The sequence below is a fragment of the Hevea brasiliensis genome, chromosome 17 (genome assembly GCF_030052815.1).
Source record: "Hevea brasiliensis isolate MT/VB/25A 57/8 chromosome 17, ASM3005281v1, whole genome shotgun sequence".
In the NCBI taxonomy this organism is placed as follows: Eukaryota; Viridiplantae; Streptophyta; class Magnoliopsida; order Malpighiales; family Euphorbiaceae; genus Hevea; species Hevea brasiliensis.
Genome location: NC_079509.1, coordinates 11,185,030 through 11,211,816, shown reverse-complemented (window position 1 = coordinate 11,211,816; position 26,787 = coordinate 11,185,030). Strand labels below are relative to the sequence as shown.

Here is a 26,787-nt window from a genome sequence, read left to right as displayed (position 1 = left end):
TAAAATTAAAATCAAAAATTGAAAAGGAAAATAATATATATATATATATATTCTGCTATGCTCTTTAATATGTTACAATTTTGAGGCTATTAAATTTTTTTAAAACAAAAATGAAAAGGAATAAAAATGAAAATGATAAAATTATCCATTGAACAGTAAAAGTGGTTGCTTGTTTGATGATAAAATTACTTTTTTACTGTTTTTTATAAACAGTAAAAAAAGTTATTTGTTTTAGTTATATACAAACATTAAAACTCTCTGCGGGATGCTGTAGATATTTTTTTATTTTATTATATTAATATAATTAATAAATAAAATATTATATTAAAAATATATTAAACTGTATTTTATAATAATATAAAATATTATGTTTATATCTTGTAAACGAAATTATTATATATTAATAGTTAATAATATTTAATATAAATTTAAATAAAACTAAAACTTATTCATTACATATATTATGTATTAGTTATCTATGTATATTATAATTTAAGATCAATTAATATTAATAATATATTATTTATTATTTATTTATTATAATAAATTTAATAAAGTATAATTTAATAATATAAAATATTTAACTATAGAGTCTAGTAATAAAAGAAGATAATAATAATAATTATTAAAAAAGTGAATTGATTAATTCATCTAAAAAAAGCATAATATTATTTTTATGGTAATTCATCTAATATTTAAAAATAAAGTATATTCACGTTGTTTTTAAAGATTTTTAATTATTAAAAAATAAATTAAATATATTGTTATTAAATTAGATTTTAAGAGCAAAGTAAATTTAAGTATTTATTGCTTATAAATTAAATTTACACAATTTAATAAATTAAAAATTTTAAATAGATGCTATAAAAAAAGTCTATAGATATATTTTTTTAATATTTTTTAGATAATAATAATAATGTCAATCAAAATCTTATTATTTTAAAGTAGTGTTTATAGAGAAAAAAAAAAGGCATAATAAATATTATTAAAATAAATCAATAATTTTGAGTATCATTTTAGAATAAAAAAAAAGATGATATTTTTTCTTGAAAATAGAGGAATCAGAAAGTGTTAATAGAGAAATAAGTAAAAAAATGATAAAATGGTATTTTTACTGTTTCTTAAAAACAGTAAAAATGTTGTGTGTTTTAGTAATATATAATAATAATAATAAGGGGAGGGGAGGCGGTTTGTTATTGTCATTTTAGAATATAAAATAAAAGATGATATTTTTTCTTGAAAATAGAGGAGTCAATAAGTGTTAATTGAGAAATAAGTAAAAAAAAAAAGGGTAAAATGATACTTTTACTGTTTTTTAGAAGCAGTAAAAATGTTATGTGTTTTAGTAATATATAATAATAACAATAATAATTAATATATTAAAAATAGCTAATATTTTTATTTTTTAAAAAAATAAAAAAGAAAAAAGATAATTTTTCCATGAACTTTTAAACTAATTTTTGGGACCATCCATTTAATCCATCAATATATTTAAATTTTTTCTATTAAACATTTAATCAATCAATATATTTAAATTTTTTCTATTAAAAATTTAAATAATATCAATATTTTATTATAAAAATTGAAGACCAAGTGGTAAATTGAGTTGGAGACTCGGAGGAAATGGATAAATGTAATCAGTGGCTTAAACTTAGAATTTGATTATATTAGATTTATGTTTTCTTTCTGTTGTTTATTTTCTTTCCATAAAATTTATAATATCGGATACTTCTTTCTTAATAGTTAGCTTGTTGAGACTGAGATTTTAAATGTAATTGATACCCAATATCTGATTCTATTGAAGTTAGAAATGTAACTTTTTAAAATTTTAGAAATGTAACTTTTTGAAATTTTGTGCAATTACAAATAAATGAGGAAAAATGAATCAAATGTCTTAGTTGGGGCTAATTTGTATATGCAATTCACAGTTACTATTTTGGCTTGGTAAGAAGATGATCACAACTTGGTTGTAAATCAATTTAATAATATTGGACTGAAGAGGCTCAAAGACTATAACACCTCCTTCTGTTAGTCCTATAACAAATTGGTAAGGTTCTTGGGTATCTATTGCATTTATGTAGCTTAGTGGCTTGCTATATTATTTGTAACACCTTTAATTTTTAAATTAATTATTTATGGGTATATATTAATATTTTATTTTATTTAAATTTTAGGAAATTATTTGAAATTTGAAATCGGGTTCGATTTTTTGAAAATATAAAACTTTGATGATTTTTAAAAAATTTATTTAAAGATCACATGACAAAACTAAAAATATATTTAGACTTTATGGATTTTTATGAGCTTTCTAGAATTTTTTTGAAAATTTTGGACCTCATTTTTGTCCCAGGGCAGAGTAAAAATTTAATTTCGAGTATCCTAAATCAGATTGGTCGAACCGAATCGGATGGAGTCGGACCAATCAAATCAGACCGGTCATCTTCTTTTTCTTTTCCCTTCCCTCGCGAACCCCGATACTCTCTCTCTCTCTCTCTCTCTCTCTTCTGTTTTCTCTCTCCTCTCTCCTTTCCACTGCCGGCCAGCCACTCCTCTCCCTCTCCCACACATCGGCGACCGCCCTGGCAGCCTCCCCCTTGCTGGCAGCTACTTGAAACGCTGAAAAAATGCCCCTAAAGACCCTTACGCGTGTAGCGCGCTGTTTCGCCTTCCCGATCAAAATCTAGCCAATCCGACAACCGATTGGACCGGATCTTATTCCAAAACACATCTACACCTCGAGAGCTTTCTATAGACACCAAGAACACAAAAATCTATAGAGCGGTTTATCCAATTTTTGCTCGGGAAGTTTAGCCCATTTTGACTTTTGAGTTAGATTTCTCGAAAATAGTAAATCCCACCAAAAATTCGAGAGTACCAGAGTGCTCCACTCATCGAGAGCTTCATGGTAATACCCATTTCAAATTTTTCTGACACTGTTTTCCAGTGAATCCCACATAACTTCGCAGTATTTTTTCGAGCATTAAATGAGTTTAGAAAATTCCGTAAAAATTATATACTAACCCCTGTGATGTGGGCTTCGCATTGGTATATTCACTTCACGGAAATTCGACGGTTGCTCGAGTCTGTAATTTCGGGCCGGGCAAACAGACTATCGGGAAAGCTTCAGAACCGGGTTCAGAGTATAGGCTACCCCACCATTTTCAGACGTCCTAGACGTGTCTCCAGGGGTCGAAATTGGCATAGGTAAACCCGAACTCTCATTTTTCTTAATTATCTAGTGCCTGATTTCGATTAAAAATCTATAAAATATTCGTGGTATGTTAGAAAAATATAATTCCTTTTGCATTAGCTCAATAATATTGCTAAGAACCGCAGGACAAAGTTTTAAAATTTTTAGAGATCATTTGGGTAGTTTTTGCAAAAAGGAGAAATTGTAGGGACTAAATTATAATTTTTTAAAATTGTGGTTGTTGACCATTTGGGTGGGCCCAGGAGGGGCCACGTGATGTAGTTGAGTTGTAGATATAGAAGTGCATTTTGAACCCTTTTGCAGGTTGGGTAGGTCCTAGATATAGGGGAGACTCTGCCGAATTTTCAGTACGATTTAGGGTGCCTTTGGTCTTTTTCAAACTTGTGTTTAGTCAAATATATTAAAAATTACAATAAAATTTATTAGGTGAGCCGGGACAGCCTTCTTCCTCCGCCCAGCCACAGCAGTGACCTCGGTTTAAGTCTGTGAGTAAAATATTAATTTTAATTATAATTTCAATATTATTATATGTTCAAGCATGTCCATGCATCACTTATAAATATGTATCTATGTAGTTAAACACTAGGTACGTTTTATAATACATTCTTAATTAATGAAGTGTCATGGTTGTTGTTTATGGTAATTTGGAGTAGTGTACGTGCGTTGACGTGCGTGTGGTGTGTGGTATTGGATGGATAGGATGGGTAGACGCTGCTTGAAAGACACTCGCTGGCCCCTGCATTTGGTTTATTAAGCGAAAGTCTGGCTTGAGAGACACTCACTGACAGAGGTTGGATTAAGAGAGCTGTATAGGGGATCAGCTTCCATATATGTACTGTTTAAATATTATTGGGTGTGTGAGTGCTCCAAATTATCTTTTTGCTGTTATGATGTGATGTATATACAAATTTTGATAGTGTTGTATTCCACTCTTTAGGATGCATCAGTTTTAAGTAGTTATATAAATTATAGTTAAAATTGGTATTTTACTCTCTGAGTCGAACGCTCACTCCTGTTCACCTTATTTTTTCAGGATGCAAGAGATTTCTTGTTGAGTTCTAACATGCCTCTCTCCCTCGCAAGTCATCCATTAATATTTATAATGTTTATATAATTTTACTAACTCTTAGAATTCCGCATGTGTTAGAAGTACTTATTTGATTTGGATCTGTATTATAATTGCTGTGTTAGATTTATAAAATTGTTCGATGTATGTTTGATGGGATTGAATGAGGGAGTTGAGCTCCCAATTGAGTTTATGGTATTATGATTATATGGAGAGTGAGCTGAGCTCCCCAAATTATTATATATTGTGTTTACAGGTCCGGCGAGTCAAAAACTCCCCGTTGTATGATCTATTTTATGGCCGGACTCTGTCCGGTTGAATTCTTGAAATTGGGCTCAAAGGGGCCTTAAGATTGAGTTGAGGAATAGTTAGACTTACTACGGGCTTCGGAGGCTTTAGGCTGACCCAGGCCCTAGTGCCGGTTCAGCTCATAGGTTAGGTCGTAACATTATTTTTGTTTCCTATATTTTACTTCTCTTGATATAAAAATAATCATAATAATTAATATTTTTAAAGAAGGAAAAAAATTAGACATCATCTCATCAAACACATATTAGAAGAATCTCAATCTTAATTTGGACATTTAAATAACTAAGAAATTAATAATCAATTCCTCCTCATAAATCAATATCAATCTTAGGTTTCAAAATCACCTTGACATTAAAAACCAAATTGAAAAAGACGCAAGCTTTTTATAAACCAATAAAATAACTTTAGAAGAAATTCATCAAGTATTTTTCCCCTCCATTTAATTATTTTAAGAAATATTTAAAATTTATATTCTAATACTTAAGAATAAAAAATATTTCTCTAAAAAAATTCAAATAAGAGATGAATTAAAATATAAATAATAGATCATTAATTTACTTGATGATAAAAAAATAATAGATAATTAGTTTACTTGATGATTAATAAATAAAGCTAAAAAAAAAAAGAGAAAAAATACCTTTTTTTGAGAGGTTCTTAACAACTTCTTCTTATTTCTCTCTTCTTTGCCCAACACCTTTTTATTCCGATAAAAGTAGAGAAATAATAATTGGAAGAAGTGTGTAGATGAATTGGAAGAAAAGTGTAGAAGAGTTGACACTATAAACCCCTAATTTTTAAATTTATTATTTTATGGGTAAATATTAAATTTTATTTTATTTAAATTTTGAAAAACTATTTGAAATTTTTCGAATTTTAGAAATCGGGTTCAATTTTATGAAAATGTGAAACTTAGATGATTTTTAAAAATTAATTTAAAGATCACATGGCAAAACTATAAATATATTTAGACTCTATGAATTTTTTTGAGTTTTATGAAATTTTTTCGAAATTTTTGGGCCTCATTTTTTGTTCCAAGGCAGAGTAAAAATTCAATTTCGGGTATCCTGAATCTAACTGGCTAAATTGAACCGATACGGGTCGGATCGGCCCTTTTTCTTTTATTCTTCTCCTTCTCCCGCGCGTCCGATGCTCTCTCTCCCATCTCCATTTTCTCTCTCCTCTCCCCTCCCCTTGTTGCCCCACCGCCGCCCCAACCTTCCTCGATTGTCGGCGCGCCTCCAAGGACCATCCTCGCCGCCGCCTGACGCTCCAGGCCGCTGGAAAACCACCCCAAAAACTCCCCTACGTGCACATAACTGTTCAACTTCTCGGGTCGATTCAGGCCGATCTGGCCACCGATTGGACCAGTTCTTGTCCCAAAACTCATCTACACCTCGAGAGCTTTCCATAGGCACCAAGAACACCAAAATCTATCGAGCAGTTTGTCCAATTTTTGTCCGAAAATTTTTAGCTCATTTCGATTTTTGAGCTAGATTTCTCGTAAACCGTGAACCTCACGAAAAATCCGAGAGTATCTGTCACGACCCAACCTATGTGCACTAGGACACAGGCGACCTAAAGCCCCAGAGGCCGTAGTAAGCCTAACTGTTCATTATCCCAACTCTAAGGCCCATTTGGGCCCAATATCAAGAAAACAAACGGACAGAGTCCGGCCATAAAATGGACTTACCAACGGGGAGTTTTCGACTCACCCGACCTGTAAACACAATATATAGTCAATTGGGGAGCTCAGCTCACCCTCCACATACTCATCAACATAATAATAAATGGGAGCTCAGCTCCCTCATCCAATCCATCAAACATGCATAGCATATTAAGTTTCTGTGTCCCAAAATAATAATTTAGTTTACAGACCCAAATCAAATAACATTTCTAACACATGCGAAATTCTAAGATTTAACAAGTTTATACAAGCGGTAATAATTGACTGCGAGGGAGAAAAGCGAGTTAACCAAAATAAAATCCTCCTGTGCTTTGAAAAATATTGAGCAGAGTGAGCGTTCGACTCAGAGAGTAAAATATCAATTTTAACCATAATCTCTATAACTATCTAGAACTAATACAACCTGTGGAGTGAAATGCAACAGCAACAATATTTTCACATCATAACATCAAAAGGTAATTTGGAGCACTCACACACCTGTAGTATCAATCATAACATATGGGAGTGATCCCCTATCTGACTCTCTTAAATCCAACTGGTGCCACCGAATTACTCAAGCTCGGACTTCCACTTAATAACCAAATCGAGGTCCCAATTACTCAAGCCGTGACTACCCCTCGAAGGATCGGGTCCCAATTACTCAAGCGTGATCGCCTGTCCTATCCATAGTCCACACCACATCACCATGCGCCAACGCACGCTGCTGCTCCAAATTACCACAACAACATTCATGGCACATTATGATTATGAATGCAACATAATTCGTGCCTAGAGTTTAACTACATAAATATATGCATATAAGTGATGCATGGGCATCTTGAAAATATAATAATATCGAAATAAAAATTAAAATTAATATTATACACACAGACTTGACGACAAATTACTGTGGAGGCTTGGCGGAGGAAGAAGGCATCGGCTCACGACAATCATATTACATTTATTTAATACAATCGACTCAATACAAACAAAGAAAAGACCAATTACGTCCTAAGTCGTGCGAAAATCCGTGAGTCTCCCTATACCTAGGACCTACCCATCCTGCAAAGGGTTCAAAACACTCTTCTATTTTCACAATTCATATATACACAGTTCAATCATATCACACAGCCCCTCCTGGGCCCATCAAATCAATCATCCATCACAATACGCAAAATTTCAATTTAGTCATTATTATTGATCATTTTTGCAAAAACTGCCCAAACAAGCTCTAAAAATTATAAAACTTTGCCCCGCGGTCCTTAGCAATATTACTAAGCTATTGCAAAAAGAATCGTAATTTTCTAAGCTACCACAAATATTTTATGGATTTTTAATCCTATTTAAGCACTAGAAAATTATGAAAAAGCAAGGTTCGGGTTTACCTTTGCCGATTCCGACTTCGGGAACGCTCTCGGGACGTCTGACAATGGGGGGCTAGCCAAAACCTCGGTCCAATTCGGAGACTTTTCCAGTGCATGCGGCGAAATTTGCGAACCGGTCAATCGTCAATTTCCGCGAATCGAGGATACCTACACGAAGCCCATAACACGGGGTTAGTACATAAATTTTTCAGAATTTTCTAAGCTCATTTAATGGTCGAAAATACCTGCGAAGTTCGTGGGACCCACCAAAAAGCGGTGTCGGAAAAATTCGAAATTTATGTCGTTGCGAAGCTCTCGGCGAATGGAGCGTGCTGGTGGCCTCGGTTTCCTTGTGGGATTCACGATTTTCGAAATCTAGCCCAAAAGTCGAAATGGGCTAAAATCTTCCCGAGCAAAAATCGGACAATCCATTGGATGGATTTGGCGTTCTTGGTGTCTATGGAAACCTCTCATTGAGTAGATGATTTTGGACACAAGACCGGTCCAATCGGTGGCGGTTGTGAAGAAGTCGAGCGGCCTTGCAGGCGTTTTCACGGGCGTTTTTCCGGGTTATGGCCGTCATTTGGTGGGCTGGCGCCTGGCTGGTGGGGCGTGGCTGGCGCGGAGAGGAGAGAGAAACGAGAGAGAAAAGGGAGAGAGCCATCGCGCGCGGGAGAAGAAAAAGGAAGAAGGAAAAGGGCCGGTCCGATTCGAAATACAAAATTTTGAATTTTTACTCTGCCTCGGAACCGAAAACGAGGTCCAAAAATTCCGAAAAAAATTCCATAAAACTCAGAAAAATACTTAGACTCCAAATATATTTTTAGTTTTGCCACGTGGTCTTTAAATTAATTTTTAAAAATCATCAAAGTTTATATTTTCAGAAAATCGAACCCGATTTTTAAAATCCAAAAAATCTCAAAAAAATTCCTAAAATTCAAATAAAATTAAAATACCAAAAATACTTATAAATTTAAAATTTTTGGGGTGTTACAGTATCGGAGTGCTTCCCTCTGCGAGAGCTTCGCGGCAATATCCATTTCGAATTTTTTTGACACCATTTTTTGTAGGTCCCACAAAACTTCGCAGTATTTTTCTGAGTGCTAAATGAGCTTAATAAATTCCTTAAAAAATTATGTACTAACCCCGTATTGTGAGCTTCGAGTAAGTATCTTCAATTCGTGGAAATTTAACAGTTGCTCGGGTCTGCAATTTTCAGGCCGGGTAGGCAGGCTACTGAAAAAGTTTCATAATTGGGTTGAAATTTATGGGCTACCCTACCATTTTCAGACGTTCCAGATGCGTTCCCAAAGTCAAAATTGGCATAGATAAGTTCGAACCTTACTTTTTCTTAATTATCTAGTGCTTGATTACGATTAAAAATCTATAAAATATTCGTAGTATGTTAAAAAATTATAATTGCTTTTGCATTAGCTTAATAATATTGTTAAGGACAGCGGGGTAAAATTTTATAATTTTTAGAGCTCATTTGGGTAAAATATTAATTTTAATTATAATTTTAATATTATTATATGTTCAGGCATGTCCATGCATTACTTATATATATATATATGTAGTTAAACACTAGGCACATTTTATATTGCATTCTTAATTGATGAAATGCCATGGATATTGTATATGATAATTTGGAGCAGTGTGCGTGCGTTGGTGTGTGTGTAGTGTATGGTATTGGATATGGATAGGACGAGTAGACGCGGCTTGAGAGACACTAGCTGGGACTCGGTCCTTTATAAGTCGGGGTAGGCACGGCTAGAGATGATCTCGCTGGCCCCCGCATTCGGTTTATCAAGCGAAAGTCCGGCTTGAGAGACACTCGCTGGCAGAGGTTGGATTAAAAGAACTGTATAGGGTATATGTACTGTTTGAACATTATTGGGTGTGTGAGTACTCCAAATTGCCTTTTTACTGTTATGATGTGATATGTATGAAAATTTCGATGGTGTTGCATTCCACTCCTTATGATGCATTAGCTCTAGGTAGCTATAGAAATTATAGTTAAAATTTATATTTTACTTTATGAGTAGAATACCCACTCCTGTTCATCTTATTTTTTCAAGCTACAGGAGGATTACTTGTTGTGACTAACTTGCTCCTCTTCTTCGCATATCAATTAGTAATAATATCTAATTTATTTTGTACAATTTAACCAAAATTTTAGACTCTGCATGTGTTATGAGTATTTTAATCAATTTGGGACTGTAATATAATATTATGTTGAATTTGTAAGAATATTAAATGCATGTATGTATGAGTGTGATTGGATTTGATGAGGGAGCTGAGCTTCCATTTGATTTATGACACGATGAGTATGTGGAGGGTGAGTTGAGCTCCTCAAATTATTATATATTGTGTTTACAGGTCAGATGAGTAGAAAACTCTCCGTTGTATGGTTCATATTATGATCGGACTCTGTCAGGTTGAATTCTTGAAATTGAGCTTAAATAAGCCTTAGGATTTGGTTAAGGAATAATTAGGCTTACTACGTACCTCGAGAGATTTAGACTGGCTCAGGTACTAATGCCATTCTGGCTCATAAGTTTAGCTGTGATAGGAGATTTTATGAAAAAAAAAATAATAATAAAGTTAGTATTTTTACTGTTCTTTAAGAACAGTAAAAAATCGGTGTGTTTTAGTATAATATAATAATGTATAATGTATAATGTGATATAAGAATTTCTATTAAAAAAAAAAGAAGAAGAAACTGGCGGTTGGCACCAATCGCAGGGAGACAATCACAGCCATCAAATTGGCTTACATACAGCATGTACGGCCTCTGATTTCAGCCACAGCCATGTTGATGCAGATTGTCAGTGGAGCCCACGGATTATTTCATCTGACCAATCATAACCCTGTCCTTTTTATCAATTTCTTTTCCTATTTCTAGCCATTAGGGCCCGCTCCACTGCTCCATATCTTCTTTACAACGTCGCTTAACTCCCATTTTCTATGGTTTCAGCAGCACATTCAACGTCAATCAAGCCTATCTCCAGCGCAAGATCATCCTCCATAACCACCTCAAGCCTCTCAAGTAATAATGACTAGAAAAGAAATCTCTCTCTCTCTCTCTCCTTTATGCTCAGTTTAGTTGCCTAGAAAACGCTGGAAAATTAGTGAAATCAGTGGCTCCAATGGATGATGAACACGCTAGGAGTGGTAAGCACTGGTTAGACAAAGTACTTGGCATCTTTCCCAAGATGATCTGGCAATGGCCATCTGCCGTGCACTTGATTCAGATAAACTGAGTGTACAATTACTAATCACACCATCCCATTGAGGTAGATCATTATTCCTGGCTGTAAACCCAAGATCATCAGTTGATGCTTGAAATCAGCCAAGGTTGAATGAAATATATATTATCATTTAGCTTCTATTGATATTTAGCCCAAAGGAACTCAAGTAACCAACAGAGTCCAGGCACAGCCGATACTTTGAAATGATAAAAGTTGCTGGCAATTCTTTGATAACTGACTGATCATATTTACACGAAATGACAATTTTCATAGCTATTCAAATTTAACACTACATTCATCATATTATAGATTTCCTAAATAATTATTCAAAATCAAAATAACAAAAGAAAGGCACAATTCATCCACTTTTTGTTTGCTTTATCAACAGAATTAAATGTTTTTTTCATTCACATTTATTTACAGAGAATACAATTGTATGCCATTTTTCAATTCACCCGTTAGTGAATTAATCCCAATCAGCATCAAAGAAGCCGGCATCCTTCATCTCAGAGTAATATGCATTATCCAAAAGGAAATCTTCTTCCTGCAAAGACATGCCAATTCGAAATCATTTAACTCTAGTTATTGAGTAAATCATGCAAAAACTAGATATAAAGTTGATTAAACATCATATGTCAACGATGATCACCTGGAAAAAATCTGCTAGAAATGTTATGTAGAGAAAAGGAAGGTAAAGAGAGTGATAGCAGACAACCATGAAATCGTACAACCTGCAGCAGATGAAAATGGGCTAACCTTATTCACAATGCCATATGAAATTGCAAAGCATGTTTATATGAGTTTACTCATTATTTTAAATGATTTTTTTTTAACTACCAAATGCCAAAGCCAGCCCCAAGTACAGCAAGCCCACATGCAAACAATGCCACAGCATTAATGACAAACATCACTATAACGTAGTTGTGGAACGCTGGTCTAGCTGCAAAGAGAGAAAAAGATGATCAGTTAAGGAAAACTAATTTGTATAATAGTATAGATAATATACCCACGAGGCAGCCTCTCTCTCCATTTTGCGAAATGCACAAATAATATGTAGCCATAAACTGCTGTGAGCAATAGCTTGTGGATAATCCACAGGCCCCACTTCATTCTTTGTATACTATCATCACCATCAATGAACAGTGGGACCCCAAATCCAAAAACATAAATTCCCTGAAAAAAAAAAAAGTAAATGCAAAGGACAATTACAGTCAGGCTGGCATTCAATAGTTGAAGGTTGCTGTAAATTTGACAATGAATGCATTACATGAAGAAAAGTCTACAATATGATGTACATTAGAAACAACTAGTTGCATCCAATTAGAAGGGCCCCAGTATGCCATCAAAGTACCCCTCTCCTTGGACAGCAAGAGCAAAGTATATTGAGGTGTGATTATAAAGCCTCCTAGTAATCTAGCATACAGGTAACAGTTATCACTTATCAGTGTATCTTAAAAGTATCTGCAATCAAGTTAATTTGATTGTATTAGTAATTAAAACTCCATGAGATATATCTTAGTGGATGCAAAAGATGAAAAAATATGAACACTAACTTAGCCTTCACCTTGGACTCCCAATTATCTCTCTTTCTAAATCAAATCTCAATTACATGGTCCTAATTCTTTATAAATTAACAAACTCAAGGATAAATATTGGCAACAGAGATGGCAACCAAAATGCAAATCTGACCCAACTCATTTGCAGATTATTAAATCTTAAGGAGACAGATGACTATTGATAGTACATGCTAGTATGTGACTACATATGAACATCAACCCACAAAAAAAAACAAAAAAAAAAACCCCAACTTCGAACATGCCTTAACGGGAACATCTTGTTTGTATTCACTAAAAAACCCTAAATAAGTATAACTCGATCTTCAAATATCATTATTGTTACTGAAAAAATGAGAACAGGTTCATAAATAACAATAATATGCCAGTTCCCGTTATGAGAGGTCGTCCAAACCCTATTCCAGGTTGTAACATTTTCATCCAAATTTTTTACATGCTACAGACAATTAATAATCTATAGCCATGTCCAAACCATAATTTCTTGCACTTTGGCACTGCTCAGCGGTTTAACAATTGGGGTAAGAAATATCTAAAAAGTTTTATCATATCCAAAAACAGCTTAAGAGTGATGGGAAAGGAAAAAGAATATGGCACCTTAAAAAGTATATCCACACCCACAATGATTCCTGAGACAGCGAAAATACGGGTTAAAGTTTCCAATCCACTTGCATAACTATCCTGGAGCAAGAAAGCCATTAAGCTAATTTCCAAGCACAGCATTGCGGAACCTGTGAACAATGACAGGAAATTCCAAGCAATCTCCTTCCCAGAAGAACATTGCCAAGCCTGTTCATCAAGGAGAAGCATAAAAATTAAATACAAGACAAAAAAATTTACAGAAGTCAGATTTCCACATCTCTAAACATCATGAGAGATTCAGATATGAGAGAGAGAGGAAATTTCTATCGTTTTTCTAAATCCCATGCCTTTGATATACCATTACTCCCTCAAAGGATAGTTCAGTGGCTCCCTTGATGAAGTTATTTGAACAATATTACCCCCTGCAAAAACATCACTTCCCAATTCCATGAAATGGAGGAACCTTCACGCTGGCTTTTCAAAGCATAATAAAGGAAAGAACTTTACAGCTTCAATGTTACTTCAGTCTCTACACACAAGGAACAAAACTCACAGCAATGCTAAACAATAATGTCAGTCTCAGCCAAGTAAAGCAATTCATCACTGGTTTTAGAATCCCAATAACAAAAATGACAAAAACTAAAAACATAAAACATCCAAATCCTCCAAATTTTCTTCTTCTCGCCACACTTTCTCCCTAAATCCACTTACAATTCCACTTTGCTCAAACTCCACACATTTCAAGCAATCAGAAACAACAATATCTTCAATTTTCTGCAATTTAACCGAAAATCATAAGAAAAATTAGAAGAGAAAGGGACCTGAAGACAGCACCAAGCGAGATTGAGAGAGCTAGCCAACCAGAGAAGGGTATAATAGGAAATCATTATGTAGGACCTCCCATTCCATAGCTTCCTCAAATTCTTCTTCGCGTTGATCCCCAAGTACACCACGAATAGGATAGCCGGCAACACTAAAACAACACTGTACCATGCCCCTTGACATTTCCGGCCGCCGATGGCAGGAATGGTATGGTCAGGCTGGAAGTCGATTGTGGCGGGCGAATCGGTGCTTTTTGGCGCTAGAAAAGGAGAAGTTGGGTTGGCGATTGTTTGGAGATTCATTTGATAATGGTTTCTTCGAAGGAAGAACACTCAGAGCTGCAAACACCCTAGATTGGATGGCTTCGATCGCATTTTAGAGGAGATCACGGAAATACTTCGTTCTCAGAACCCATACAGAGATCGAAAGACCAGCAGAAATCGGGTACGGAGTTTTCTAAAGCTGGGCTATGTAATTTGCAAAAATTAATTACTTAATTCCTAATTTTTAAGACTTCGTTAAAACGTTTCTATATCTTACAAAATTTATTTCTAATGTTTTTATTAATTTTTTAAGAAATTTTAATTAATTTATTTTAACATTAACTAAAAAATAAAATAATATAAATAATTAAAACTACAGAAATTAAATAATATAAATATTTAAAATTGTAACACTTTATTTCAAAAAATTAAAACGAATAAAGATATTTTAATTTTTTTTTATTGATTACGTGATTGAATGCCCACTAATTTTATTATTATTACTTTCTCAAATGTTATTTTTCAATAAGAAATTTTTAATATTAAATTAAAAAAAATATTACATTGTTAACATTTAAATCATAATTTATATAAAAAAAATTACTTATATATAAAATTAAAAAAAATCAACAATTTTTATGTACTTCCTTCACTTAAACCTATAATTATGATTAAAAAAGACTTAAAACTATAATTTGCTATTATAAGCGTGGTATTTCACTAAAAATTAATTAAATTATTTTCAAATGTTTTTTAATCAAGCATTTAAATTATTTTAAATTTAATTTTAAATAATTTTATAAAATAATTATTTATTTATTTTTAAATTAATTTATAATTTAAAAAATAAATTTTAAATCATAAATTAAAAGTAAATAATAACTTATAATCTATATATATAAAACAATGAGATTTTTCCTTGTTGCTGTCACGTGACATTCTAAATTTTGATGCTATCACGTGACATTACAAAACAGGAAGGTTTTTCTTTACTGCTGCCACGTGAGATTCTAAATTTTAGTACTGCGATATAACACTTACCATATAAAAATTATAGTAATAACTTTAAATATTTCAGTTCAATCCTTCAAGTAGATGGAGAATGTGAGAAGGATGTTAGTCATAGGATTAAAGCTAGATGTTTGAAGTGGAGACATACTATGAGAGTTTTATGTGATTATAAGATTCTCAATAAATTGAAAGAAAAATTTTACCGTACAGTCATACGACCGGCCATATTATATGGTAGCGAGTGTTAGGCAATGAAGGTGTCATATGTATTTAAGATAAGAGTTGCGGAGATGAAAATGTTAAAATGGATGAGTGACTATACTAAACTAGACAAAGTTCATAATGAGAGTATTAGAGAAAAAGTATGAGTGGTGCCAATCGATGATAAGTTGAGAGAATGGAGATTAAGGTGGTTTGATCATGTGAAGCGTAATCATACAGAGACTCCAGTTATACAAGTAGAGCACATTGGGTTAGAGTATAAAAATAAAAGAAGGGATAGACCTAAACTGACTTGGAGGAGAGTAGTACAGCATGACTGAGAAATATTATACATTTTTTAGTATTTAACCCAAACTCATTTAGAGTGGATAAAGAGAATCCATATAGCAAAAAAAAAAAATTGAGATAAAAGGTTAGTTAAATTGAGTTGAGTTAAGTAATTAATGTAAGTAATTATCATCTTTTATGCTAAATATTTAATTCCATTATTTATTTAATTCTTTTTCATTTCCTTTTAAATTTCTTATTATTACCATTATTATCATAATTTTTATAGTTAACTAAATAAAAATATTAAATATATTTCAATAATTTTATAAATTTATTATTTAATGATTCTTAAATTTTTTATACTTTTTCTCCTCTCTTTTTTATATATTTAACAAATTTTAATTTACTTTAATATTATTTTATTTTTATACATATTTTATAAAATATATTTTCAATTATACATTGAATGCTATATATATAATAAATTATGAAAAAATAAAATAAAATTTTATTTTCATTGTCTTACTATTACTATTGTTACCATAATTTTTATGGCTAACTAATTAAAAATATTAAATATATTTCAATAATTTTATAAATTTATCATTTAATGATTCTTAAATTTTTAATAATTTGTCCTATCTCTTTTTTATATATTTAATACAATTTAATTTACTTTAATATTATTTTATTTTTATTTATTTTATTTTAATAATAAAATATATTTTTAATTAAATATTGAATACTATATATATAATGAATTATAAAAAATAAAATAAAATTTTATTTTCATAGTCATAGTAAATAAGAAATTTATAATAATATTTAATTTTCATTATTTTTTTTATATTTTCTAGCATAATTAATATTATTATTTGGTTATTATTAATCATGTTACATTGTTTTATTATCATTTAGAAAATTTTTTAAATTATATATATATATAATATGGTTAAGTTATTAATTTCTTAATTATGTATATATAAGTTATAAATTATTTAATTATTGCACTTTAATACTATAATAAGTAGTTATTATTATTATTATTATTATTATTTAAGTATTACAAATACTTAAAAAGCTCAATTTAATTAGAGATAAGAAAAATTAAGAGTTAATTAAACTAATTTATTAATTATATTCAATAAATACATATACTTATTTTATATATGTTTCATTTTCATTTCATGAAGAGTTAGTCCAGATTTTTATAAAATAAATTAAAGAGGAGGCAAGATTTTAAATTTATTACATTTATATCAAGTGATAATTTTTAATTAAATTTATTTATGGTAACTTAAAAAGCTAAATTTAATTATAGATAAGAAAAATTAAGAGTTAATTAAACTAATTTATTAATTATATCCAATAAATACATATACTAATTTTATATATGTTTCATTTTCATTTCTTGAAGAGTTAGTCTAGAGAAGACAAGATTTTAAATCTATTATATTTATATCAAGTGACAATTTTTAATTAAATTTATTTATGATAACTTTTCTGTATTTACTAAACAATTGTAATATATAATTGTTATATAATTTAATTTTTTAAATTTAAATAATAAAAAAGTACTAATTACTAAATATAATTATCATTTATTATGAGATTTTTAATTTTTAATTTAAAATAAATTATTTTATAGCTACCCTACAAATAACCATTATACGGTAACTTACATTAAATATATATATTATTTTTATTATAAAATATTTATAAAAATAATTTTGCAATAAATAAAAATTTAATGTCTTTTAAAATATCTCCAAATTATAACCAAGTGTAGTGTATTTGAATTTTTTGAGAAATAATGATTAAATTTTTATTTTAAATATGTATAATTATTAAAAGTAATGTCTATCTGTTAATTTTTAACTTTTTTTTTAAGAAAAAATTAATATTAATTTTTTTTTCTGTATTTTTTAAATAACTGTAATATATAATTATTAAATATAATTATTATATATTAATATGTTTCTAATTTTTAATTTAAAAAAATTAATAACAGTGAAATCAAGATTTTTTTTTTAAGAAAAATTCATACTTAAAAGTTTTATCTCTTTTATACATTTAATAAATTTTAATTTATTTTAATATTATTTTATTTTTATTATTTTAAAATAATTTAATAATAATTTAATTATATATATATATATATATATATATATATATATGTACACACACACCATGAATATTCTGCTAGTTATGATTAAAAGTAGGCCAAACACTCTCTATGTGAAAAGAGGAAAAAAAATATTTAAAAACAGAGGGAAAAGTTAATTTTACATTTACATCCTAGGAAAATTATAATATGCTTCTGGTGTACTCATTTTTATTACACCCTATACTCAAGAATTCAATTATTCCATCCCATCTCATGTGCTCTGGAGCACCTAATACATTCAAAACCTGCATTCGTTAACACTTGCTGTTAGACAGGAGCGGAAGGGCTAATTACTGCATACACCCGAGTGTAATTAATACCCCACTTTCAACTCTGGAGAGCAGCATGCCCCTTTCCTTCAACCCAGGCAATTTACTCGATCGTCTCTTTATCGTCATCAACAATTTCTGCAATCTTCATCCTCTTCACCGCCTATTCTGCATCAATCCTGGGGACGCTGCGTATCTGAATTAATACTTCAGCCTTCTGTCCTGTGGTTGCATTAACAAGTCCACCATTCTTCTCCACTCGATATGCCAAGTCACCTCCCTTCGGCCCCGCATCTATGTAGACAGTTGAATTTTCATCAATCTCCTCTCTTACGAGCATTCTTGACAGCTCCGTAACCACCTTCTTTTCAAGCCATCTTCTAATTGGTCGGGCACCATATACCTGCAACAGAAGGAAATGCTGTTGGTTTGTTTTATCCAAGCAAATAACATAGAAAGCAGACAAAGATGATGTTATTAATACACTTACAGGATCATAACTCTCTGCTAATATATAATTCAATGCAGCATCAGTCACGGCCAATGCAATACCCCTCTCAGCGAGACGGACAGCAACATCCTTCATTTGTAATCTAGCAACTTTCCTCAATTGGTCACGAGAAAGTGGGTCAAACACCACAATCTCATCAAGCCTATTTAGCAATTCAGGCCTAAAATGCTTCCTCACCTGTCAAAATAACATTTAGATATGATACATAAATATGTTGGCCATTCAAAATTCAGAAGGAAATGGAAAACAACTAAAAAAAATTAATAAATACACGAGACCAAGTAACTTAGCTTACCTCTTGCATAACACGATCTCGAGCAACTTGCATTGAACATTTGTCCATTAATCCTGATAGCAGAGGTTCTGCTCCAAGGTTGGAAGTCATTATAATGACTGTATTGCTAAAGTCTACGGTGCGGCCTTGGCCATCAGTCAACCGTCCATCATCCAGAACTTGTAGGAGAGTATTAAACACAGAATGATGTGCTTTCTCCACTTCATCAAACAGGACAACACTGTAAGGCCTTCGCCTCACAGCCTCTGTAAGCTGCCCACCTTCCTCATGTCCCACATACCTGGAAAATGTACACACAGGTGAGACGCTATTCACGTAAGCCTTCTAAAACTATGACAATTGCATGAAAGCACATAACACTCACCCTGGAGGAGCACCAATTAGTCTTGCAACAGAGTGTTGCTCCATATACTCAGACATATCTATTCTCAGCAATTGATTCTCATCATCAAAGAGCTGCTCAGCCAGAGCCTTAGCAAGCTCCGTTTTACCAACACCAGTTGGACCCAAGAAAAGGAATGAACCAGTTGGCTGTTGTGGCCTTCCTAAGCCAGCCCTTGACCTAAGCACAGCCTCTGCAACAGCATCAACTGCTTCGTCTTGTCCCACCACTCTCTGATGCAACCTCTCTGCAAGACCAATTAACTTCTCTCTCTCATTTTGGCCAAGCCTTGTAATGGGAATGCCAGTCGATCGGCTTACAACTTCTGCAATATGTTCTGGTTTAACAGTTTCCGTCAACATTAAGTTCTCATCTGTACTTCCTTCAAGCCGAGCTATGGCAGCATCAACTTCTTCCAATGCCCCATAACGCAAATCAGCAACTCTAGCTAAATCATATCTTCTTTCTGCCTCTTGAATTGTAAACTGTATCTCCTCTTTCTTCTGCTTGAGGCGCCTAATTTCATCAATCCTCTCCTTCTCTTTTTTGTATTTCATCATCAGAGGTTGAAGCTTGTATCTCAAGTCATCAAGTTCTTTTACAACCTGAAATATATCATAAAAAAAGATGGAATTACTGAAAAAGGAATAGAGAGCATGCAATGACCAAGATAAGTAAAGAAGACACCAAAACACAAAAAACTATTTTCCTAAGATTCTTTGAAGACAAGCAACTAGCTTACTTCAGCAAGTCGAGCTTTGCTGGCTTTGTCCTTCTCCTTCTCCAGCGCATGGAGTTCCACTTCTAGTTGGATTTTCTTTCTCTCCAGGTTATCAATTTCTTCAGGCTGACTATCAAGTTGGACTCTTACATTTGCGCAGGCTTCATCAACTAAATCAATTGCCTTATCAGGCAGACGACGGCCTGAAAAATGAGAGAAACACACATTCATATTACTATCAAGCTTTTTACTTGATAAATAATTCAAACTAGTATATAAAAGAATCAAAAATAAAAAGAAAACAATCCATATCTTATCATTGCTCTATGGAACAAAACTTTCAAGTTGCGGTAAATAAATACCTGCAATGTATCGACTGGATAACTGTGCTGCAACTACAAGAGCTCGATCTAGAATTCGAACACCATGGTGACCCTCATACTTCTCTTTCAAACCTCGAAGAATGTTAATTGCGTCAGTAACACTAGGTTCTGCAACGTAAACTTGCTGGAACCTTCTCTCAAATGCAGCATCTTTTTCTACATACTTCCTGTACTCTTCCAGTGTTGTTGCACCAATGCACTTAAGCTGACCTCTAGCAAGCATGGGCTTGAAAAGGTTAGCAGCATCCATAGAACCCTCTGTTCGACCAGCTCCAAGAACAAGATGGATTTCATCAATAAATAGTATTACCTTTCCTTCTGCCTCTTCCACTTCCTTCAAGACAGCCTTCAGCCGCTCCTCAAATTCTCCTCTATATTTTGCTCCAGCTACTAAGGCACCCATATCCAACGCAATAAGCCTCACATCAGCAAGGTTAGTTGGCATATCTCCTCTCACAATCCTTTGGGCCATTTGATAATGGTTTGGAGATTGGATGGCTTTCTTCGAAGGAAGAACACTCAGAGCTGCAAACACCCTAGATTGGATGGCTTCGATCGCATTTTAGAGGAGATCATGGAAATACTTCGTTCTCAGAACCCATACAGAGATCGAAAGACCAGCAGAAATCGGGTACGGAGTTTCCTAAAGCTGGGCTATGCAATTTGCAAAAATTAATTATTTAATTCCTAATTTTTAAGACTTCGTTAAAACGTTTCTATATCTTATAAAATTTATTTCTAATGTTTTTATTAATTTTTTAAGAAATTTTAATTAATTTATTTTAACATTAACTAAAAAATAAAATAATATAAATAATTAAAACTCAGAAATTAAATAATATAAATATTTAAAATTGTAACACTTTATTTCAAAAAATTAAAACGAATAAAGATATTTTAATTTTTTTTTATTGATTACGTGATTGAATGCCATCTAATTTTATTATTATTACTTTCTCAAATGTTATTTTTCAATAAGAAATTTTTAATATTAAATTAAAAAAATATTACATTGTTAACATTTAAATCATAATTTATAAAAAAAATTATTTATACATTAAATTAAAAAAAATCAACAATTTTTATGTACTTCACTTAAACCTATAATTATGATTAAAAAAGACTTAAAACTATAATTTGCTATTATAAGCGTGGTATTTCACTAAAAATTAATTAAATTATTTATAAATGCTTTTTAATCAAGCATTTAAATTATTTTAAATTTAATTTTAAATAATTTTATAAAATAATTAATTATTTATTTTTAAATTAATTTATAATTAAAAAAATAAATTTTAAATCATAAATTAAAAGTAAATAATAACTTATAATATATATATATATATATATATATATATATATATATATATATATATATATATATATATATATATATATATATAAAGCACCTGCAACACCCATAATTTTTAAATTTATTATTTTGGTGGGTAAATATTAATATTTTATTTTATTTAAATTTTATAAAATTATTTGAAATTTCTCGGATTTTAGAAATTGGGTTCGATTTTTTAAAAATATAAAATTTTGATGATTTTTAAAAATTAATTTAAAGACCACGTGGTAAAACTAAAAATATATTTAGACTCTATGAATTTTTTTGAGTTTTCAATAATTTTTTCGAAATTTTTAGGCCTCGTTTTTGGTACCAAGTCAAAGTAAAAATTTAAAATTTTGTATCATGAATTGGACCAATCGAATCGAACAGGACCAGATTGGACCGGCCCCTTTCTTTTTCTTTCCTATTCCGCGCGCCCCGACACTCTTCCTCTCCCTCCCGTTTTCTCTCTCCTCCCTCATCCCCTCGCCAGCCAGCCGCCACCCAGCCCTCCCCAGCTCGCAGGAGCACCTCCAGGCCTCTTCCCCGCCACTGGCCGACGCTCCAGGTGGCCAGAAATGATGCGCGAAGCTCCCCCTGCACGCCCGCGCCGTTTCGGCTTCCCGGCCAAAATCCGGTCGATCCGACCACCGTTTGGGCCGGGTCTTGTGTCAAAACCCTTCTACACCTCGAGAGCTTTCCACAGACATCAAGAACACCAAAATCCATCGAGCAGGTTGCCTAATTTTTGTTCGGGAAGTTTTAGCCCATTTCAACTTTTGGGCTATATTTCTCGCAAACCGTGAACCCCACAAGAAAATCAAGAGTACCAGAGCACTCCACTCGTCGAGAGCTTTACAGCAATATAAATTTCAAAATTTTTTGACACCATTTTTCGGTGGATCCCACGAAACTTCATGGTATTTTTTCAAACACTAAATTAGCTTAGAAAATTCCGTAAAAATTATATACAAGACGAGTAGACACGGCTTGAGATCTTCGCTGAGACCCGGTCTTTTGGGGTTGACACGGCTTGAGATCTTCACTGGGACCCCGTATTTGGTTTATTAAGCTAAAGTCCGGCTTGAGATCTTCGCTAGCAGAGGTTGGATTAAGAGGGCTGTATAGGGGATCAGCTCCCGTATATGTATTATTTGACATTACCGGGTGTGTGAGTGCTCCAAATTGCCTTTTTAATGTGATTTGTATGAAATTTATGACGATGTTGCATTTCACTCCACAGGGTGCATTAGCTGTAGATAACTATAGAGATTATGGTTAAAATTGATATTTTACTCTCTGAGTCGAACGCTCACTCCTGTTCATTTATTTTTCCTGGCTATAGGAGGATTATTATTGTGGTTAACCTGTTTTTCTTCTTCGCAGGTCGTCTATTAATGTTTATATAATTCTGTTAACTCCTAGAGTTCCGTATGTGTTAGAAATATTTATTTGATTGGGTCTATAATATAATTATCATGTTGGACCTGTAAACTTATTTAATGCATGTATGGTTGGATTGGATGAGGGAGCCGAGCTCCCATTTATTTTTATGACATTTGATTATGTGGAGGGTGAGCTGAGCACCCCAGTTTATTATATATTGTATTTACAGATCGAGCGAGTCAAAAACTCCCCATTAAATGGTCCATGTTATGGCCGGACTCTGTCCGGTTGAATTCTTGAAATTGGGCCCAAATGGGCCTTAGAGTTGGGTTGAGGAATAGTCAGGCTTACTACAGGCCTCGAGGACTTTATGCTGGCCCAGATCCTAGTGCTGGTCCGGTCCATAGGTTAGGTCCTGACAAATGTGGTATCAGAGCTTAGGCTCCAGATTCATAGGGGAAAATTGTCTAAAGTGTTGGGAAGAGGCTAATAGGAGTCACATGCGAAAAATAGGGTCCAAATTCGTCCTTGCATTTTCATCTTTGCTTCTAGTTTCTGCTTTGTATAATTGTGTGTAAATATGAGTCTATAGAGCTATGTAATATGCTATTTTGAATTTTGTGGGCTAATGCTGCTGAATTTCAGAAAAATGCATAGAAGCAGAAGAGCTGCCACTATACCAGAACCGGATGTGCCTAACGAGGTGTCGGCACAGGATGAGGCGCCTGCCCCTAGGAGGCCTAGAGCTGCTAAAGTAGAGGAGCAGCTGCCACCAGTATAGGATCAGTCTTTTATGGCACAGGGTCCCATGGACCCAATGGTAGCTACCTGAAGGAGCGGAAGCGTGAAAAACACAAGTTTATACCATTGAATTAAAAAATTTTCACCTAGGGTCACATGCATCATGCAAGATTTATTTTTTATCTATTTGATTTCAATGATAAATAATATATTAAAACTCTTTTAATATATTTTTGGATCTGTATTTGCCATTTAAGATTTTAGAATTAATCAGATTAATTTTAGAACCCTAGATTAAATCAAGAACAAATGCACTAACCTCTTAATGCACTGCAGTGTATTTGTGCCTTTGAGATGTGTCTTCAGGACACCAGATGTTGTCCCTCTAGCTTGTCCACACTAAGAACACCTATGGCAGCCCTTGAATAGCTTCTAAAGCTTTTTCTATTATTTAGAAAATCAAGTTCTGCCTTTTAAGAGATTAAAGATGTAAACAGGATACTAGAAATAATTTCTAGTATTTTTAATTCAAGAGATTATTTGCTAATCTCTTGGAATAGATGAGAGAAGAAGATGAAGAGGAGGGAGAGGAGCCTTTGGGTGGCGGCACAAAGAGGAGGCTGCTGGTTGTGTTATTTTCTTTTCATAACAACACTTATATAGGTAGGTCAACACATAAAACCCTTACCACATGTCACCTTCTGATTGGTTCTAGGTTTAATTGACCCAATCACATTATGCCAAGTGTCAAACCTATATTTAATATTAATTTTAATCATCTTACATGATTAAAAGACATTTGGCAAGCTTATGTGTAGTGCCACATGTCACCCAATGAAATGACCAAAATGCCTCTGTGTCTTAATTTTGAGTTCTCAACCCAAAATAATTATTCCTCTTCTTCTAATCAATTTATAACAAATATAAATTAATTAACGTAACACCCCCGTTTGCATAGCCTGGTAGATTTCACTGTTCCGGTGATCGGTGTCGGTTCGGATAATTAAGGGGATTAGAACCACACTTAAGACAACTAGATAAACCATAAATACAAATAATTAGTAATGTCCAATTAGTTAAGTATAAACAAGAAAAACAGAACATAAGAAGTTAAACGAGCCGAGAGTCACAGCGATGGGTGACCTTCTCGGGAACGACTGCGAAGTCGTTTTAAACTCAAATTTCGAAACGTAAAATGTGACGCTGCGGTTCTTAGGACCATTATGAACACAGTGGAAAAGAGAAAATCATGAAAAGGAACTGTTAAGCCAGTCAAATAATTAGGTCAGGGAGCCGGAAGAAATATTGGATTATTTGCAAACCGGGATGAACCGGTGAGGGGCAATTTGGTCAGTTGACCCCAAGAGCTGACTCCTGACCTAACTGTCAAATAAAATCGGAGAAAAGAAAATTTCTGAATCGAGAATTAAATTAAAGAACTAATAGAAAAATAAATAGAAAAAAAGAAGAAGAAGATGGAAAAGTCAAAGGTGATGACATCATGCATGACCTCATGTATGATGCAATAACTAAATTAATTAATTTAATTAATTAATTGGAATTTTTGTGGTCTTCCATAAGTTAAATTAGATAAAAGAAAACAAAAGAAAAAAAAATTAAAGTTGTCTTCTTCTTCCATCAAGTTGCCGCCTCATCTTCTCCCAAGTCCCTCCATGAAAATCCTCCATTTAAGCTTGCACTCAAGCTTTAATTCCTTCACTCAATCTTCATAACTCCCCTAAAAACCCTACTAGAGCTTGTTATTGCAACTTAGGAAGAAGATTATAAGAAGAAAGAAGGGCTAAAGATAGAGATTTGAAGCTTTAAGTTGAGGTTAGTATGTTAACTTCTTATTTTTCCATTTAAATGCATAATTAGTTATTGAAATGAGCTTGGAACTAATGAAATGAAATAAAAACATGGGGGGAAGGACCATTGCTGAATTTCGGCCAGCTTGAAGAAGGGACATAAATTGCATGGTTTGATGCATTAGAATGAGTTTAAAAGCCTTAATTAGTTGAATGATTATATTTGGAACTTTGAAATTGCTAATGGTAATTAAGTAGTGAGATTAGGGTTTGGAGGCCTAGGGTTTTGAGGCAAATTTTGGAGAAATGCATAAATGATGACTTTGACCTATTGTGAAGAGAAAAATGGTCAATAATGACCGAAGGAGACGTGTGGGAATTGTTAGAATGGAAGTCAAATTCGTAGGTTGAATGGTCATGCTGCTGGCAGCATGACCAAGCCAACTTTGAAGGACCAAAACGGAAATTTTACAAGTCCAATTGATATGCCACTAATTGGGGATGAAAATAGACATAAAATGACACAATTTTCATTAAGGAACCATGCCCAAAAACTGACCAAAACCTAGTGAACCATTTGACCAAAGTTGGCTAAGTGCAGGCTGCCACTGCACAAACTGACCAAATGAATAGTATTTGTTCATTTGGTCATAACTCGAACTAGGAAGGTCAAAATGACCTGAAATTTTACCAGTAATTAGATAAGACATAGATCTAAAACTTTCATGAAGAATACCAACCCAAATTATGCCATTAACCTAATCAAATTATTAAGCAAATTTGAGTTACTAAACCTGCAAAACTGCAGAATTGCCATTTGAACAGTAAAGTTTCAATGGCTATAACTCTCTCTAGAAAACTCTGATTTAAGTGAATCTTGAACCGATGGAAACCTAAGACATAGTAGAACATTTCGTATGAAGGAAATTAGACCAAATTATGGACTTAACTTGATCAAATTATTGAACGAAGTTGGATCAAAAATCTGCCAGAACCAAAATCTGTAGTATGAATAGTGCACGTGAACAGTAATTGTATTTTGGCTATAACTTGAGCTACAAAACTCCAATTGGGGTGATTCAAAAAGGAGAATAAACTTAAGACAATGGGGAACATTTTCTATGAAGAAAGTTTTGCCAAATTCCAACAATAAAGTGACCAATGGAACAGTACAACTTAGGAC

General features: G+C 32.8%; 2 protein-coding genes across 2 annotated transcripts; both read right to left on the bottom strand.

The window, feature by feature from the left end:
* Positions 1-11,111: 11,111 nt before the first annotated feature.
* Positions 11,112-14,328, bottom strand: LOC110672459 (protein CANDIDATE G-PROTEIN COUPLED RECEPTOR 2). Its single transcript, XM_021835245.2, has 6 exons — positions 13,839-14,328; positions 13,033-13,224; positions 11,875-12,037; positions 11,702-11,804; positions 11,514-11,595; positions 11,112-11,408 (listed from the first exon to the last, which is right to left on the bottom strand). The coding sequence occupies exons 1-6, from the start codon at positions 14,139-14,141 to the stop codon at positions 11,331-11,333; spliced, it is 921 nt and encodes a 306-aa protein (XP_021690937.1). The 5' UTR covers positions 14,142-14,328; the 3' UTR covers positions 11,112-11,330.
* A 3,503-nt stretch (positions 14,329-17,831) lies between these two features.
* LOC110656945 (chaperone protein ClpB1) lies at positions 17,832-20,993 on the bottom strand. The gene is made up of 6 exons (XM_058139678.1): positions 20,313-20,993; positions 19,972-20,153; positions 19,212-19,834; positions 18,848-19,127; positions 18,532-18,729; positions 17,832-18,444 (listed from the first exon to the last, which is right to left on the bottom strand). The coding sequence occupies exons 1-6, from the start codon at positions 20,803-20,805 to the stop codon at positions 18,205-18,207; spliced, it is 2,016 nt and encodes a 671-aa protein (XP_057995661.1). The 5' UTR covers positions 20,806-20,993; the 3' UTR covers positions 17,832-18,204.
* Between the last annotated feature and the right edge of the window lie 5,794 nt (positions 20,994-26,787).